The sequence below is a fragment of the Pongo abelii genome, chromosome 7 (assembly GCF_028885655.2).
Source record: "Pongo abelii isolate AG06213 chromosome 7, NHGRI_mPonAbe1-v2.0_pri, whole genome shotgun sequence".
NCBI classification, from domain to species: domain Eukaryota; kingdom Metazoa; phylum Chordata; class Mammalia; order Primates; family Hominidae; genus Pongo; species Pongo abelii.
Genome location: NC_071992.2, coordinates 40926388 through 40945968, shown reverse-complemented (window position 1 = coordinate 40945968; position 19581 = coordinate 40926388). Strand labels below are relative to the sequence as shown.

General features: G+C 45.2%; 1 protein-coding gene and 1 pseudogene across 12 annotated transcripts in view; both read right to left on the bottom strand.

Moving 5' to 3' along the window:
- On the bottom strand, window positions 128–14297 carry HTRA4P (probable serine protease HTRA4 pseudogene; annotated as a pseudogene).
- Window positions 14378–19581, bottom strand: part of PLEKHA2 (pleckstrin homology domain containing A2) — a 73070-nt gene continuing 67866 nt past the window's right edge. For 11 of the 12 annotated variants that reach the window (XM_054561047.2, XM_024250716.3, XM_024250719.3 and 8 more), the window contains one exon: window positions 14378–18868. In XM_054561047.2, coding sequence (XP_054417022.2) covers window positions 18506–18868 — 363 coding nt within the window. In that variant the 3' untranslated portion in view covers window positions 14378–18505. 12 annotated transcript variants of the gene reach the window in all.

Here is a 19581-nt window from a genome sequence, read left to right as displayed (position 1 = left end):
TGTGTGTATGTGTTTCAAACTCCATTTTTTTTTATTTTTTAATTGTAGTCTCATAACATTACCATTTTTATTTTTATTTTTATTTTTAAATTAAAAATACATGTGCAGGATGTGCAGGTTTGTTTCATACATGTGCAGGATGTGCAGGTTTGTTTCATAGGTAAATGTGTGCCATGATGGTTTGCTGCACCTATCAACCCATCACCTGGGTGTTAAGCGCAGCATGCATTAGCTATTTTTGCTAATGCTCTCCCTCCTCTACCCTACCCACTGCCAGGCCCCAGTATGTGTTGTTGTTCCCCTCCCTATGTTCATGTGTTCTCATTGTTCAGCTCCCACTTATAAGTAAGAACATGCAGTATTTGGTTTTCTGTTCCTGCGTTAGTTTGCTGAGGATAATGGTTTCCAGCTCCATCCATGTCCCTGCAGAGGACTGTTGCTTTTTATGGCTGCATAGTATTCCATGGTGTATATGTACCACATTTGCTTTATCCAGTCTGTCATTGATGGGCATTTGGGTTGATAACCATCCATTTTTCTTTGTAAGAAAAAGATCCAAAAACTTCTTGCCATGTTTGGCACATCTCCAATACAAACCAGGTGATATAACTGGTTTTTTTTAGATAATCCCACTTTAAAACAAGATATTTAATCGATTATTTCAGGTATGACTGTCAGCAGCAAATTATCTTTTCCCCGAAGAACAGCCATGGAAAGGGAATCACTGTCAAGAGCTTTAACAACATCAGTTGCAGTAGTAATAGGTTTCCCATTTATGTTGACAATTACATCATGGTCTCTCAATCCAGAGCTGAGAGAGGGAGAAAAAACGGATCATGAAACTATAAGAAGAATTTTACTTATCCCCATCTATAATTTAATATCTCTGTCTTAACGGCACTATTTTGCTGGCATTAAGCATACAAACCAGAAATAGCCTCAATCCTTCCAAATCGTAAAGCTATTCTAAAATATGCTGCAAAAAAGTCACCTAGAGGACAACTGTCTTATTTACCTTTATAAAATTAATTTCCTATCAGAATCATGTGAGAAGTTTACTCCTCCCATTTTGGGGAATTGGTTTGGAAGGGGGAGTTTAGCTTTTAATTTCTATCAATCCCTGACCTCTGTGAACTTCAAACATACTCCCAGCCTCAGCAGCCAAAGTGAAAAGCCCAAGCGATATGTTTTCTCCCAGACACTTAAACGGCTCAGTTTGATTGTGGCAGCCCACTCACTTGCCCATCTTCCCTACCCCTCCCCAGCTTATGGAGCTGGGAAGGATGCTGAGCTGCATTATAGGAATTCTGCTTCCACTAAATCAAAAACCCGCCAACCTTCTGAGTCTAAATATTTCCAGCCCTGGCTCTAGGCTCCTTTTCTCCAAAGTTGTGACTTTATTGCCTTCAACATAATTGCTTCACGTAGACTATATATTCTAGAAGCAAAAACCAGCTCCAAATATAAAACACTACAATACAGAAATAGCCATGCCAATGATTTGGTGAAAATAAGCTGAAAAAGGAACAGCAAATGACTCCAGGAGACACCACTTGATAGAAATCGGAAGCTCAAGGAAGCATGATAATGTGGTTTGATCATCAAGATATGTGGAGTTTAAAAAGAAGAAGCTTAAGGCAAGAGGATGTGAAGAGACGCTTAAGTATAAAACTAAAATCAAGAAATAACCTTAGAACAAAGACAGTTTAGGAAGATGACTTAGGAGTTTAGGAGGATGACTTAGGAGCAGTGGCTCACACCTGTAATCCCAGCACTTTGAGAGGCCCAGGCGTGTGGATCACCTGAGGTCAGGAGTTCGAGACCAGCCTGCCCAACATGGTGAAACCTCGTCTCTATTAAAAGTACAATAATTAGCTAGGTGTGTAATCCCAGCTATTTGGGAGACTGAGGCAGAAGAATCACTTGAACCCAGGAGGCGGAGGTTGCAGTGAGCCGAGATCACACCATTGCACTCCAGCTGGGGCAACAAGAGCGAAACTCAGTCTCAAAAAAAAATAATAATAATAAAAATAAAACACTTCAAATAGTGCCTGAGATATAGTAAAACTTTTGTAAGTGCCAGATAATGGTGTAATTATCATTATTATTAGGTATAAGTCAGTGAAAGCCAGAAAGAATAGATTTGTTTGAGACAGGTTCTCACTCTCTTAACCAGGCTGGAATACAGTGGTGCAATCATGGCTCACTGCAGCATCAAACTTCTGGGCTCACGTGATCCTCCTGCCTCAGCCTCCCTACAGGCACCTGCCACCACTCCCAGATGATTTTGTTTATTTTATTTATTTATTTTTAGAAACTATGTTGCTCAGGCTGGTCTCAAACTCCTGGTTTCAAATGGTCCTCCTGCATCATGGCATGAGCCACCATGCCCAGTCCTAATTTCTGTTTATCAGCAACTTCCAGCACTAATTTTCACATTTTAACATACATATGAATCACCTGGGGATCTTGTTAAACATGCAGATTCCGATTCAGTGGACCAGAGGTGGGACCTGTGATTCTGCCTTTCCAACAAGCCCCAGCTGAGCTAATGACGCTGGTCTACAGACCACATTCTGAGTAGCAAGGACTTAGTCGAAAGAAATAGCTTTGGTCTTGAACCAGAACTTAAAAATAAGGAAGTGGGGGAAGAGTGGAGCAGAGCAGGAACGAGAAAAGTCCAGAAAAACCAGGGACAAGCCATATTTAGTAACATGAGACCTATAACTGCTGTGCTGAACAGTGCCCTCTGATTTCACTAGGGGGAAAGCCCCAGTGAAAGTGGTGCCATAATCTAAACAGATTACTGAGCTCTTGAAAAATAAAAACAATGAGAAAGGGATAATAAAGAAGTACAGACCGGGCGCAGTGGCTCACACCTGTAATCCCAGCACTTTGGGAGGCCAAGGCAGGCGGATCACGAGGTCAAGAGATGGAGACCATCCTGGCCAACATGGTGAAAACCCGTCTCTACTAAAAATGCAAAAATTAGCTGGGTGTGGTGGCGCATGCCTGTAGTGCCAGCGATTCGGGAGGCTAAGGCAGGAGAATCACTTGAACCCAGGAGGCAGAGGTTGCAGTGAGCCGAGATCGCGCCACTGCACTCCAGCCTGGTGACAGAGCAAGACTCCGTCTCAAAAAAAAAAAAAAAAAAAAAGTACAACAGAGAAGCCCAGGAGAATGATATTTGTAGGACAAGCCACCTCTCTCAGTACTTAGTATTAAATGTTTTGAAACAACAGTGAAATCAGCTGGAGAACCTTCTTTTGGAAGCTGTTCTGGCCTTTGCTTTATTACACAGGTCTTAGTGCTGGCCTCTGATATTGTCATTCAGAGTTCAAAGAAAAATGTAGGTTTTGTGAGGTTTTGGTGTAGTTTTTTTTTGCTTGCTTGTTTGTTTGAGACAGGGTCTCACTTTGTTGCCCAGGCTGGAGTGTAGTGGCATGAGCACAGCTCATTACAGCCCAGACTCATGTGATCCTCCCATCTCGACCTCCCCAAGTAACTGGGACCACAGGTGCAAACCACCACGCCTGGGTAATTTTTGTTTTTGTTTTTTAAATGGAGTCTCGCTTTGTTGCCCAGGCTGGAGTACAGGGGCGTGATCCCAGCTCACTGCAACCTCTGCTGCCCAGGTTCAAGTGATTCTCCGACCTCAGCCTCCCAAGTAGCTGGGATTACAGGCATGCGACACCACACCCAGCTAATTTTTATATTTTTTAAGTAGGGATGGTGTTTCATCAAGTTTGCCAAGTTGGTCTCAAAATCCTGACCTCAAGTGATCTGCCCACCTTGGCCTCCCAAAGTGCTGGGATTACAGGCGTGAGTCATGGCACCTGGCCTAATTTTTATTTTTTGTAGAGACAGGGTTTCACCATGTTCCCCAGGCTGGTCTCAAACTCTCAGGCTCAAGCAATCCTCCCACCACAGCCTCCCAAAGTGCTAGGATTACAGGGGTGAGCCAACATGCCCAGCCGAAAAATTTGTTTTAAAATACCTAAAATATGGCCGGGTGTGGTGGCTCATGCCTGTAATCCCAGTACTTTGGGAAGCCGAGGTGGGTGGATCACTTGAGGTAGGAGTTCGAGACCAGCCTGGCCAACATGGTGAAACCCTGTCTCTACTAAAAATACAACAATTAACCAAGCATGGTGGCAGGTGCCTGTAATCCCAGCTACTCGGGAGGCCGAGGCAGGAGAATCACTTGAACCTGAGAGGTGGAGGTTGCAGTGAGCCGAGATTGCACCACTGCACTGCAGCCTGGGCAACAAGAGTGAGACTCCATCTCAAAAGAAAAAAAAAAACTATTAATGAATAATTAATAGTTACTAATACCTAATAGGTGTTAATCACTTAATAGTTAATAACTACTAATATTGAAAGGGTAGATTTGGGAATTCCTAGCCAAATTAATTTAAACTTATGCTATTAACTCATAACATGAGCTCTTCTTAGACTATAGAGAACCACCCCCTCCCAAAATACAAAAAAAAGCCTTTATAAGTACCCAAGTCTAAATCAGCACTGTCCTATAGACAATAATGCAAGCCACATATGTAATTTTAAATTTTCTTGTAGCCCTGTTTTTAAAAATTTTTAAACAGATGAATTTAATTTAATAATATATCTTATTTAATACAATATATCCAAATATTATCATTTAATGTGATATTTTTAAAATAGTTATTTTACATTCTGTTTCCTATGTCTTTGAAATCCACTTGAAATAACACACACCCCCAATATACTACTATACAATGATAATATCTTTTCTTTTTTTGAGGCGGAGTCTTGCTCTGTCGCCCAGACTGGAGTACAGTGGCGTGATCTCAGCTCACTGCAACCTCTGCCTCCTGTGTTCAAGCAATTCTCCTGCCTCAGCCTCCCAAGTAACTGCAATTATAGGCGCACCCACAAATTTTTGTATTTTTAGTAGAGACGGGGTATCACTATGTTGGCCATGCTGGTCTCAAACTCCTGACCTCAGGTGATCCACCCACCCTGGCCTCCCAAAGTGCTGGGATTACAGGCGTGAGCCACTGCGCCTGGCCTGGGTTTTTTCATTTAAATTAAACTTACTTTAATTCAAAATTCAGTTCCTCAGTCACACGGGCCACATTTCAAGTGTTCAGTACCTACTACATGTAGGTAGTGGCCACTGTATTGGACAGATCAAGTCTGGATCCCCCATGCGTTTTACCATGGCACACATCTAGAAAAAGCAAAGGTAGATGACAAAGGCCTTCACTTCTCTTACCTTTGAGCAGCTGTTCCTTCAACCACTTTACAAACATAAACCCCAGAACTCACATCGGGGAAATCTGGATAATGCATTTTCAATTCTTCACTAAGGCTAAGAGAAGTGAGAAGATTAGGAAACAATGAATTAGTCTCCTGAGCCCTGGTAAAAGCCTGAAACTCTTAGTAGGTACTCTGTTCTGCTCAAGGCTCACAAGGGCCAAGGAAGATTCCATCAAGCTAATCACAGTCACTCTCCTCTTGGTTCGGGCTGAGCCTCTATCCCAAAGCCTAGAACCACTGGACATTATAAAATACACCCACAATGAAATAAACTATGTATAGTTAGTGCTGATGCAGGCAGAGGCAGATACATACCCTGAGACAGATAGGGCCTAGGGTCACAAGAGTACCTGGCTATGGTCCAAGTGGCTCAGCTTTTCTGTTAAGACTATGCAGCTATGATTTTTGCCTCTGAAAAACAACCCAGACATATTCAAACACATGCTTACGGCACAGTGAGGGACAGCATTTGCAGACCCAGATATTTCTTATTTGAAAATGCCTTTCCTGGAAAGGAAAGTTATGATGTGTTACAACAAAACCTCTTTCCTGTTAGCGCAGCTTAAAAGACACCCATGTCCCAGGATCTCTTTGCCATCATAGCTGTCCTTTCAGGTTACCTGGATGAAACACAGGCTTCAGAGAACCTTTGTCATTAGCACTTACACTCCTCCCACCCACCTCCCGCCTCCAGCCCCTGGGTTTCATTTCCACATTAGCTCAATCCAAATACTTCTGGGTACAACTCATGCTTGGTTTGTGCCTAGTCCCCCAGTATTGCTGCTCAAATCACCATTATAGGAGCTGAGTACAAATGAGTGACCCAGTAGTCTACAGGATTCAAATGGCTGTCTCCGGGCCAGGCGTGGTGGTTCACACCGGTAATCCCAGCACTTTGGGAGCCCGAGGCAAGCGAATCACTGGAGGTCAGGAGTTCAAGACCAGCCTGGCCAACATAGTGAAACCCCGTCTCTACTGAAAATACAAAAATTAGCTGAGCATGGCAGTGGGTGCCTGTAGTCCCAGCTACTCGGAAGGCTGAGGCAGGAGAATCGCTTGAACCCAGGAGGCAGAGGTTGCAGTAAACCAAGATGGCGCCGCTGCACTCCAACCTGGATGATGAGCAAAATTGTGTCTCAAAAACAAAAACAAAAAAATTGGTGTCACCACAAAAGATTGAGTGTTCCTGAAAAGCACAAGACGAAACCAAAAAAAAAAAAAAATCCCAACTTGCTTTACCTTTCAACTGGCACTCATGGTATTCTACCAAGAACTGCCTAACTCAATCTGAAGGAATTGCAAAGGAGATTCCATCAGTCACCCTCAATGAATCACATCACCATCCTGGCAAGGGAGGGGACATCATTCAGTCATGAAGTTTTGCAAACTGATGAGTGCAAGACCAGAACAAGCAGAGGAAGGAGTGAAGCTAGTTACTTAGGGTCAGAAAACAGGGCCGAGACGAACTTTGTACTTCAAAAGAGAGCAACGGATGTGCCTTTATAGGGCAAATAGTGTGATGGGACAGCAAAGGGTAACTGCACATGCGCAGAAGTTACCTTCTTTTCATGGCCAAAGGATCAAGGATGCTGAGGACTTTTTAAAATCTTGAGCTCATGGCCGGGCACAGTGGCTCACGCCTGTAATCCCAGCACTTTGGGAGGCCGAGGCGGGCGGATCACGAGGTCAGGAGATCAAGACCATCCTGGCTAACACGGTGAAACCCCATCTCTACTAAAAATATAAAAAATTAGCCGGGCCTGATGGCGGGCGCCTATAGCTACTCGGGAGGCTGAGGCAGGAAAATGGCGTGAACCCGGGAGGCGGAGCTTGCAGTGAGCCGAGATCGCGCCACTGCACTGCAGCCTGGGCGACAAAGCAAGACTCCGTCTCAAAAAAAAAAAAAAAAAATCTTAAGCTCATTTTTTCCTTTAGTAAGTTACATTGACTTTAAAAGTGAGCCACAGTTTGTATTTTGACAAAGGTAGAAGGACAAGGAGCATTTGCCTTTTTATTATTTAAAACTAAAAATAAACATGGAAAAGGTAAAAAGCTGTGGGATTGTCAGTAACACTGCATTGAAACTATTCAGAAGAATTAGCAAAATTGACCTTAGGGAACAAAGTTCTGCTAAGCTAAAGGTATGAGGTAGAAAATATTTTCCTCTTTATGTACCTCATCTTCCTTTAGCCTTTTAGGTAATGGGAAAGGATAAAAAAGAGATTTTTTTTTTTCTTTTTGAGACGGAGTCTCACTGTGTTGCCCAGGCTGGAGTGCATTGGTGCAATCTTGGCTCATTGCAACCTCTGCCACCCGGGTTCAAGCGATTCTCCTGCCTCAGCCTCCCAAGTAGCTGGGATTACAGGCGCATGCCACCATGCACAGCTAATTTTTTTGTTTTTTGTATGTTAGGTAGAGATGGGGTTTCACCATGTTGGCCAGGCTGGTTTTGAACTCCTGACCTCAGGTGATCCACCCGCCTCAGACTCCCAAAGTGCTGGGATTACAGGAGTGAGCCACCATACCCAGCCAGAAAAGAGATTTCTGATTGTGTTAAACTATAGATTGTAATTCAGTAGGTCTGGGATACGGCCTGAAATTCTGCATTTCATCCCTGCTCTAGTAAACTCATTGTCTAATGGAGAAGGCAGGAACAAAACAAACAAAAATGACATGCAATGCTATGAGTAAAAAAAAAAAAAAAAAAAAATCATTTTGCATAAAATTCATTCTAAAAGCAAATGTAATATTTAAACAGGAACCAAAAGCAATCAGTGCAAATGGACTCAGAAAGGATGATCACATGCTATATGTCAAACAGCATTGCACTCTCTTAGGTTTTCACATGTATTTGAGCAACTAGAAACCCTGGCATTTCCACTAGAGACACGGAATACAATTTAAGAATACATGACACAGCAATGTATTTGACAGGCTAAGGCAGGCAGCTCACTTGAAGTCAGGAGTGCTGGTTGTAGCTTTTCTCTCATCTATAAGCAGGTCAAGAGGTCAAGACTAAAAACCTGGACAGATGACATTATGTAATTAGCATTTTTAAATGAGAGATAGTTCTTCATATGAAGCATCAAGGGGTCTTCAAGGATCTACATTTCATAGCAAAGCTGGTCATTTGGCATAAACCTGGGTTTAATATCCAGGGCTTTTGGCACAGCGTGGTGGCTCATGCCTGTAATCCTAACACTTTGGGAGGCCGAGGCAGGAGGATCACTTGAACTCAGGGGTTTGAGACCAGCCTGGGCAACATAGTGAGACACTGTCTCTATTAAATAAATAAATAAATAAAATCCAGGGCTTTTGGTAACTAGCCAGTGAAAACAGAAAGCATGGGGAAGAGAGAAATTTCAAAGGAAGCCAGAGCGAGAACCCTAGTGTTCTCAGTGGGATGAGATCACACACTAGGATAACAATCTTGAATTTTTTCTAACTATTGACTTAAGGTCCAAGAACAGAAAAGCACCATTCCACAGCTCTCTACACAAGAGCGGCACCCAAGTCTGCATCATGGAATATGTAAAGTCCTTTTTTGTTTTTGTAGATATGGTGTCTTGCTGTGTTGCCCAGGCTAGCCTCAAACTCCTGGCCCCAAGCAGTCATCCCAAATGTGCTGGGATTACAGACATGAGTCACCACCCCTGGCCTGGAATTAATAAAGTCTTTTAAAGTTAAGAAGAAACATGAAGCAACAAGGAAAGTGATCACTTACCAAGTTCACCAGAGGACCACCAGAATTCCCATACTAAAAGTAGAATTTGAAAAAGACATCCGTGAAGCTAATGAATACATTCCCCCTTGTCCTTTATACATAGCTCCCAAAACAGTTTACCAAAAGCAGCCCACCAAGCTCCTATTCCCCCCAGGCCGGCAAAATTGTGCCCCTATCATCACCAAAACCAAAGTCAGTGTAGGTAAAGAACTATAGCAGTGGGACCACCACCTTCACTTTTTTTTTTTTCTTGGGACAGAGTCTTACTCTGTTGCCCAGGCTGGAATGCAATGGTGCAATCTTGACTCACTGCAACCTCTGCCTCCCGGTTCAAGTGATTCTCCTGCCTCAGCCTGCTGAGTAGCTGGGATTATAGGCACCCGCCACCATGCCCAGCTAATTTTTGTATTTTTAGTAGAGACAGGGTTTCACCATGTTGGCCAGACTGGTCTCGAACTCCTGACCTCATGATCCGCCTGCCTCAGCCTTCCAAAGGGCTGGGATTACAGGCGTGTGCCATTGTGCCCGGCCAAGGGACCACCACCTTCTTACAGGAGGGGTGACCTCTACAACAGACCACCCAATAGCATGGATGCCAGCAATCACAGCGAACAGGACAGACTCTAACAAAGTGGCATTCCATTCCTCCCACAGCGATTTAACCAAACCTGGACATCCCCAAAGCTCACTCTGACATATTCTTCTCACTGAACTGCCAATATTGTGTGATCTGAGGATAGGCCTCCTAAGTCAGCAATCCCCACTTTTTGGCACAGGGACCGGCTTTGTGGAAGACAATTTTTCCACAGACGGAGGGGTGGTTTGGGATGAAACTGCTCCACCTCAGATCATCAGGCATGAGTCAGATTCTATAAGGAACATGCAACCTAGATCCCTTGCATGTGCAGTTCACAATAGGGTTTGCACTCCTGTGAGAATCTAATGCCGCCGCTGATCTGACAGGAGGTGGAACTCGGGCAGTCATTGTCACTCTCCTGTGGCTCACCGCCTGCTGTGCGGCCCAGTTCCTAACAGGCCATGGACCTGTACTGGTCCACAGCCCACGGGTTGGGCACCTCTGTCCTAAGTGACTTACATTAACTGTGGCATCAATCTGGACGTAGTCCATATCTGAATCCTTCATCCTCAGTTCTTTGCCCCCTCGCTGTTTGGTGCTGACAATTCCTGCAGTAGCTGTGTTCTGCAGAGAAAATGGGCCGCCCAAAGCCACCACAAACTCTCCAGCCCGAAGGTCAGATGATCTTCCCAGCATCCATACAGGAAGTTCAGCCTGCACGTGCCCAAAGAGGGATGAGGAGGACAGAAAGGGTAAAGAACAAATCAAGATCAGAATTGCCAAAGTGTGTGTCTAACACATATATGACGCTGTCTCTATCACCTTGGCCCTTACCACCTGAGAAGCACCCACTCACACAGCTTCTATGACTGTCTTCTACTTCTTCCTCAAAGTCCAACTACCGTGAAGCTCTTGATTGTTAAGATGACTAGGATCATTTCTAAGATCTAAAACAATTACTTTGTAGAAATTACTATTAGTAAACAGTCAGTGAAGTCACTGATGAACATAAACTGACATTAGCAATTTACACAGCACCATTCCAGCTCAAAGCTTAACAGTCAAAGTGAATAAGCCACAAACAGAAAGGAGATCACCCAGGGCGACACTTCTCACACTGTAATGTGCGTGCAAATCACCTAGTGATGTTATGTTAATGCAGATTCTGAGTCAGCACATCTATCTGGGTAAAGGCTGAGACTCTGAACTTCTAAAAAGCTCTCAGACACCATGTCAATATATCTGATATGCAGACTACCAGTACTATGTGTAGTAAGGACTTCAAAGTATTCCTTAGCAACTTTGAGTCCATTGCAGTAATTTCTGATATCCTAAGACAAGCAGAGAAATAATTTTCCCTGAAGCAGCAATTGTTGAAGAAGGAGTTGAAGGAGGAAAAAAAAAAAAAAAAAAGACTGCTTGATAGTTAATAGAAACAGAGGCCAAGCGCAGTGGCTCACACCTGTAATCCCAGCACTTTGGGAGGCCGAGGCGGGTGGATCACTTGAGGTCGGGAGTTTGAGACCAGCCTGGCCAACATGGTAAAAACCAGTCTCTACTAAAAGTACAAAAATTAGCCAGGCGTGGTGGCAGGCACCTGTAATCCCAGGTACTCAGGAAGCTGAGGCAGGAGAATCACTTGAACCCAGGAGGCAGAGGTTGCAGTGAGCTGAGATTGAGCCACTGTACTCTAGCCTGGGCGACGGAGACTGTTTCAAAAAAAAAAAAAAAGAAAGAAAAGAAAGAAACGGTTAGGGATATACAGAAAGGTGTTGAAGCAAATAAACAAAAGAGGGAGTAAAGAACAGAAAGAAACCAGAGAAAAGCATAAATTCGACAGAAAAGATGTGGTGTGAGAGTGTAGTGGGGCAGAAAATATCAGCTAATAGATAAAAATCCCCAAATATGTAGACTCTGACTCAGCCCTGAAATACTCACATTCGGTTCAATCTTAATCACCGTAAGATCCAATTTAAGATCAATATCCTTGACAACAGCTTCATAACGCGCCCCATTCTGGAGCACCACCTCAATCCACTGCTGGTTCCTGACAACATGGGCATTGGTAATAATGAGCCCGTCCTCAGACACTATGAACCCAGAGCCACTGTACACAGGAACAAGCATGCTGCCGTGAAGTCACCTGTCTCCGCAAGACAATAGTGTAAACAGAGGGCAAGAAAGTTAGGGGATACAGCCATATAATCTGAGAGTCACGGGAACCTCACTCTTATTAAACATACCTCCATCACAGTTTTCTTTTCTTTTCTTTTCTTTTTTCTTTTTTGAGACAGAATCTCGCTCTGTTGCCCAGGCTAGAGTGCAGTGGCACAATCTCAGCTCACTGCAACCACCTCCCAGGTTCAAGCAATTCTCCTGCCTCAGCCTCCCAAGTAGCTGGGATAACAGGCATGCACCACCAGGCCTGGCTAATTTTTGTATTTTTAGTAGAGATGGGGTTTCGCCATGTTGGCCAGGCTGCTCTCAAACGCCTGACCTCAGGTGATCCACCCGCCTCGGCCTCCCAAAGTGCTGGGATTACAGGCGTGAGCCACCGCTCCCAGTCTTCCATCACAGTTTTCTCAGACATTTCACTTTTCCCTGGCTATGTGTAAATTTTCTCCATGTATCAATGGACTTGGCACGTACAGGGCCCCAGCCATCTCTTGTGAGCATGGTTGAGAGCCGGGTCCAGCTCTCCTTTTCCAGGGACACTGCTTCTTCAGAGCTGGTTAGTGTAGCAGCCCATGGGTTCTCTGCTGCGAAAAGGCTGAACCCAATCCTAATACTAGAGGCAAAAGTCAGCCTCATACCACAGTATCAAGGACCCAGGCAGGAGAGAATCAAAGGGCTCTGATTCTGACTTAGTTTCCACCACCAACTGGCCTCGTAACATGGTAACATAGGACAAATTAACCCTGCTCTCTGGGTCTGGATTTCCTTGTATCCAAAGTGGGGGCTGAGCAAGATCACAACCAAAATGTCTACTAAGCTGGATGTGGTGACTCACACCCGTAATCCCAGCACCTTGGGAGGCTAAGGTGGCAGATCGTTTGGGCCCAGGAGTTCGAGACCAGCCTGAGCAATATAACAAGACCTTGTCTCTACAAAAAAATACAAATATTAGCTGGGTATGGTGGCACCTGCCTATAGTCCCAGTTACTCCAGAGGCTGGGGTGGGAGGATTACTTGAGCCCGGTAGATGGAGCTGCAGTGAGCCGTGATCTGTCACTGCATTTCAGCCTTGGTGACAGAGCAAGACCTTGTCTCAAAAAAAGAAAAGAAAATGCCTACTAGCTCTTACATCTGACCTTAAATTTTGTCTGTGGCAGGAGGGGGAAAAAGCATCAGCCACCTAAGTGGGCAGGGGGAGCTCGGATTTGGAAGTCAGCATCCTTGTGCCTCTGCTCTTTGGTTAAATGACCTTGAACAGGTTATTCCACCTCTTTACGTCTCAGTTTCCTCACTGTTTTTTTAGGATTAAACGACGCTTGCGAAGGGTCTGGAGCAGGTAGGCACGCAGAAACCATTAGCTGGGACAGTGGAGGTCTTCCTCCTCCTCCTTTACCTGCCCCACAGCTGCACGTGAACCACCGATGGCGCCACCTTCTCCACCACCACCGCGATGAAGTTGTAATTCCTCCTGAGCGGGCCTGCGCTTCTGGTCCCTGTGAAGAAATACTGGCTCAAGAGTACGCCTCGAGGGAACCAGACCTGCTATCCTAGTTGGAAAAATGTTAAAGGCAAGACAGTGTTCAAAATGTGCATGGGGAGGGAGAAACCACGTAGCAGCCGGTAAAGAACCCCTGTTAAGGAGGAAAGGAAATCAGGAACACAGAGGTGTCGAATCCAGGAGGCAAATGACGCAGGAGGACCCGGCGCGAACTGTGTGGTCTCAGTGAGGTCTTGTTCCTTTACGCTCCTCCAGAGTTAGAAAGTGTCCCGAGGGCGCGCGCCTCCCGCGGCTCACCTGTATCCCCGCAGTTCCCCCACTGCACAGGCACCGCCGGGACCTAGCCCAGGCGGCGCGCGGCGCGGTTTTCGGCCCGCAGCGCGCACATGGTGGTGTAGGTGCGCCTGTCGCTGCCGCACACGGCCCCTCCTAGCGTCGGGCTGGGAACCCGGGGAGCAGCGGCTCGAGGCACTGCAGCCCCGGGGCGCACGGTTGGCCCTGCGCCCCGCCGCAGACTTCACGCTCGGCCGCGGGGCAGACGGGGCAACAGCGGCACAGGTCGAGCACCGGCGTGGTCCCCAGCGCGCAGGTGGGCAGCGCGGGGCAGCGCGTGGGCTGGCTGACCGGAGGGCAGGCCAGCTGGGTATGTAGCCTCTCAGCCCCGGCCCAGAGGACGGGCACCAGGAGCAGCAGTAGCCCCGGCAGGAGGCATCGTCCCAGCCCCGCGCGCCGCAGCTGAGGTCTAATCATCCTGCTCCTTCTTCGCGTCCACTCTTCAGTGACTTCACTCTGGACCTGCAAACGCTCCTAAATGAGAGACACTTTCTCCCGGCCACGGCGCCGCCTCCGCCGGCCCCCAAACTTTAAGGGGCAGAGCCTGGCATACCTCTCCATATACACACCCGTACATCCCCTACCACCCACCCCCGTCCGCGCCCCGGAGCCAGGTTCTCCCCCAGGCAATGAGGGGAAGGTCTCTAGCCCTACCCGAAGCAGGAAACTACCTCCTGAAATCCCTAAAAACCGACAATGGGGGCAGACTGATAGGAAAGCTCACCCACCCATGGTCAGAAGGTCAGTATTAGGAAAACACATGACCATATTTCAGTATTTCACATGGTTTTATTACAAAACAAGCCACAAAACAGTTTTAGAAAATTTTTGCTACATACCAATTAGGAGATCACATAAAATGAGAAGCGTAACACTTTCCATGCACTCAGCCTAGAGCTTACAGCGAGTGCATTTCACAGCTGAAACATCACTGCTTTAAAACACAGAATCATGCTACCCCTTCATAAGCAGAGGGGGAGGAGGTCAAACAGTATGTTTTTGCCAAACGTTTGCTTTATCTGAACTCTATCTAGTATGAAGGACTGGCTGCCGCAGGCAATAACACAGAGAGCAAAAGGAACAAAGGAAGAAAAGGGTGCTGGCAGACAAGATTTAACAAACCTGTCCACTTCCGACATTTCAAAAGTTTATAAACAAAGCTCACTTGGGGACACTCAATTTCCAAAATGCTGTGACCTCCACATATGTTATCTAATTTACACTAAAAACAAACCTACTAAATTCCACTCCTCAACTACTGAACCTGCTATTTATTCATGGGGTCCTTTTAGCCCACATAAGAGTATATTTATATTCAGAAATAGAAAAGAAAAAAAAATTGCTTCAAGTAGACTAAGAAGCTGGACCTTAAAACTACTTTCTTTCTCGTGGGAGCTGAGTATTCAACTCAGAAATAGATGTATAACTCCAATATTCTGACCTGACATCAATCTCCATAATGTATGCCTCAATACCCTTATGATGTCTCACTTAACACTAAAGGCCAAATTATTTTTACCAACCATCAGCTGACATTGAGTAAGCAAGTCTTTTGAAGCTTTCAAAAGTAATAGATGGTGGCCAGGCGTGGTGGCTCACACCTGTAATCTGAGTACTTTCGGAGGCTGTGAGGCAGGAAGATCACTTGAGCCCAGGAGGTCCAGGCTGCAGTGAGCCATGATCAGGCCACTGCACTCCAGCTTGGGTGACAGAGTGAAACACTATTTCTAAAAATAAAAATTAAAGAATAATGGATGGCATTATTCAGCCATGGGGAAGACCACCTGAAATACTGTTACACACAGTGGGTCAAGACCACTTCAAAAGCCTTATGAAAATAGCACAACTCAGGCAAGGCTTTTATTCCACAAAGAAAATGCAGTACATTTTTTAGTTCCTTCAAAAAAAAAACCTCAGATTTACTCCAGACCCTATGCACTTAGTCACTAATCTATACTGCATCCCCATCCTATTTTTTCCATTTGGTTCAATTTTATACATTTAAAACTAACTGCTTTGGTCAAATACGTACCATCTTTTGTTCACATTAAAAGATTATGGTTTAAAATTGGCCAGAAGTTAAGAAATATCAACAAAATAGGAAGTTTGAAATACAATTTAGGAATGAGAATGCTTTCAGAGCTTGTTTCATTGAAGATAATAATTTATCTCATATTGAACTACATTAACAACGTTCTGGCTAGGCGCAGTGGCTCACACCTGTAATCCCAACACTTTAGGAGGCCAAGGCAGGAGGATCACTTGAGCCCAGGAGTTTGAGACAGCCTGGGCAACATAGCCAGGCCCTGTACATACAAAAAAAACTAAAAATTAGCCAGGCGTGGTAGCACAACCCTGTAGTCCTAGCTACTTGGGAAGCTAACATGGGAGGATTGCCTAAGCCCACGGATTCAAAGTTATGATGAACTATGATCACGCCACTGCACTCTAGCCTGGGTAAGAGAGTGAGACCCTGTCTTTTAAAAATTAAAAAAAAAAAAATTAAAAACAAGCAATGCTCTAACGTGGAATTCCCAAGTGTTTGCCAATTGACAAGGAGATTTCCATTTGACAGTCTTAGTGTCCTCGTTTCCCTTTATCAGCATAATACCATATGGATTCTATGTATGTTTGTCACACTCTCAAAAGAGATCTTGCTGAATAAGAAACAAATCAGCTTATTATAAGGGCCAATTAATTTAGCAATAGTAACCTATCAGATAATTTTTTTTTTTTTTTTTTGAGACGGAATCTTGCTCTGTCGCCCAGGCTGGAGTGCAGTGGCGCGATCTCGGCTCACTGCAAGCTCCGCCTCCCGGGTTCACGCCATTCTCCTGCCTCAGCCTCCCAAGTAGCTGGGACTACAGGCGCCTGCCACTGTGCCTGGCTAATTTTTTTTTTTGTATTTTTAGTAAAGACGGGGTTTCACCGCGGTCTCGATCTCCTGACCTCGTGATCTGCCCGTCTTGGCCTCCCAAAGTGCTGGGATTACAGGCGTGAGCCACCGTGCCCGGCCTTATCAGATAATTTATTTAAAAGAAAAGAGAGAGAGAGAGAGAAATGGGTAGATTTTCACAATGTAAACACCAAAAGAGGACATTTTTTCCGTGAGTCAGGGAATATTTAAAGAGATCTCAAAAGTCCCTATTTTCATTAGTTCCACATCACATACTTTGTGCTTTCTTTGAATAGCCAAAGAATTTTCTTGGGGAAAATATGAAAGTAAAACCAGAGCTAAGGAGCTATAAGAATTTGGAATGGCTTCTTGAAATCATGCCGCTCCAAGTATTGTCGTAACCTTGATCACTCATAAATAAATAACTCCCAAACCAAGAATTCCTGAGGGCAAAAGCACACCAGCGTGTATAGGAAAGGCAGGGGAAGGGATGGAAGGTAGAGAAAAATGTAGATTTCCTGTTTTATACTAGGACAACTGGGCCAAACTCAATTTAAATGAATAGCTCCAAACCAGTGCAGTCAGAAAAAGTTCTCAGTGTGACACAGACTTCAGGGAAACAACACGTCCTGAAAGAAACGTGATTCCCCTCGAGCCACTAAGGATTTTCTCATCAAGTGTTTTCACCTCTGCATTAGATTTGGACACAAGAAGAGTAGAGCATTTATTCAGGTAAAAATAGTTCTCTTAGTCTCTTCCTCTAGTTACTAATTTTTAATTTAAAAATACAATTAACTGATCTAACTGATAAAAGTCACAGACAGAAATAAGCTAAGTTCTCTCTTCCTTTAGGGAACGCTGGTGGCAATTCACCATATAAATTGGATGGAAGAATTCTTCCAGGGACACTGAAAATAATATCTTCTTATCAAATAGAAGGAGGTACGCCCTAAAATTTGGGTGGGCCACTCAATTTTCTTTTATTTTTTGAGACGGAGTTTCACTCTTGTTGCCCAGGCTGGAGTGCAACGGCTCGATCTTGGCTCACTGCAACCTCCACCTCCCGGGTTCAAGTGAATCTCCTGCCTCAGCCTCCTGAGTAGCTGGGATTACAGGCCTGCACCACCACGCCCGGCTAATTTTGCATATTTTTTAGTAGAGGCGGGGTTTCACCATGTTGGCCAGGCTGATCTCGAACTCCTGACCTCAGGTGATCCACCCGCCTCAGCCTCCCAAAGTACTGGCATTACAGGCGTGAGCCACCACGCCCGCCCAAAACTCAATTTTCTAGGCTCTTTTATCTGAGGAATCTCTGGCCAACAACTCATAACGTCTAAATCAATGTTTCTATGCCAAACTTCTATTTCATTAAAAATATATCTCTCTCTCTCTAGATTCTTTTTGTATCTCTTCATGTTAAGTACATGGAAACTCATCCTATTACAGGGTCTGATCATGCAAGCACACAAGGCTTCATTCAAAGGGCAACAGCAAGAAGAAAGAGAAAGCAAGTTTGCAAGGGTACAAAACACATAGCGCTTAAAATTAGACTAATGCTGGCCCATTCCAAAAGAGCTGCGAGGCACCTGGACTGAAAACAAAATGAAAAAACTAAAACAAGGACAAGGAAATAAAACTTGGTCATTGGTGAAACCGGACTTCCAGCCCCTTCTGGAGAGGAGCTGCTAAAATAATCCCTCTCCAGGAAGACCTCAGAATAGTTAGAATAGAATAGGTAGCTTCCTCTCCACTGAGTATGCCTACAGTTCTAACCTAGTGACTTCCCCAAATTAAATACACTGCGTTGATATTACACACACACACACACACACACACACACACACACACACAGCCAGCTGGATGGGCCCCTCCCTCCCAAAGAGCATCCACAGGAATATGAGTGACATAAAGGCCTCTGACTACCCTCCAACAAGGTAGAGAAACTGAGTCACAGCCTCCTCTCAAGTCCTCCCTCCCTCCCTCCCACGGCACTGTGCTCCATCACACATCAGAGGTCCGTATGTTTTCATCATCAAGGTTGAACATAAACGGCTTCTCCTTGGGGTGCTGGGGCTCCGATCTGTGCCTTATCCGGGAGCTGGGCAGCACCCCAGCAGCGCTGCCCTCCCCAGGACGAGGCGTGAACAAAGAGTCCTCTGAAGTCTCTCCAGGTGGAAGCAGCTTCTCCCCAGCCTGGGGGACAGGTGTCCAGGGCTGCCAGGAGGAGGCCACAGAGGGGGCTTTGCAGAGGGCTTTCTTTTCCTCCAAAGGTGGCCGCCCCCTGCACAGGATAGAGTTGGGCCCACTTGAAAGGCTGGAGCTTCCAGGTCGGGTCAAAGAAATGGATCTAGAAAAGGACGTTTCCTATAAAAATAAAAGGAAGAAAAAGACAAAAGAAAGTTAGGGCTTTTCAGACAATGTTTATCACACAGTCCCAGGAAGAGTACCCAACCAGGATCACCACCTCATAGGTCCAAGGACGCTTGCCTACAAAAATGAAATACGGTCAACGGGATTCACTCCAAATGTGTCAAGGTCAGCCTGGCAGTGAGACTTGCAGGACATATCCGAAATTCTATTTCTCGGCCAGACGTGGTGGCTCATGCCTGAAATCCCAGCACTTTGGGAGCCCAAGGCGAGTGGATCACCTGAGGTCAGGAGTTTGAGATCAGCCTAGCCGACATGGTGAAACCCCATTTCTACTAAAAATACAAAAAAATTAGCTGGGCGTGGTGGCACGTGCCTGTAATCCCAGCTACTTGGGAGGCTGAGGCAGGAGAATCACTTGAACCCGGGAGGCGGAGGTTGCAGTAAGCTGAGATCGTGCCACTGCACTCAGTCTGGGCGACAGAGTGAGACTCCATCTCAAAAAAAAAAAAAAAGAAAAAGAAATTCCATTTCTCTATCTAACCCTACCTCACCTCCTCCCACAACCAAAAAGAGAAAAATAAAAATGTGTACCCAAATTAGTAGAATGAGAAAAACAAGCAAGACAGCCTGGGGTTTCAGCTGCATCTCGAGACCAGGCTGCTTGCCTACATCACCAAATAAAACATGCCTGCTCGAGAGGAATTCAT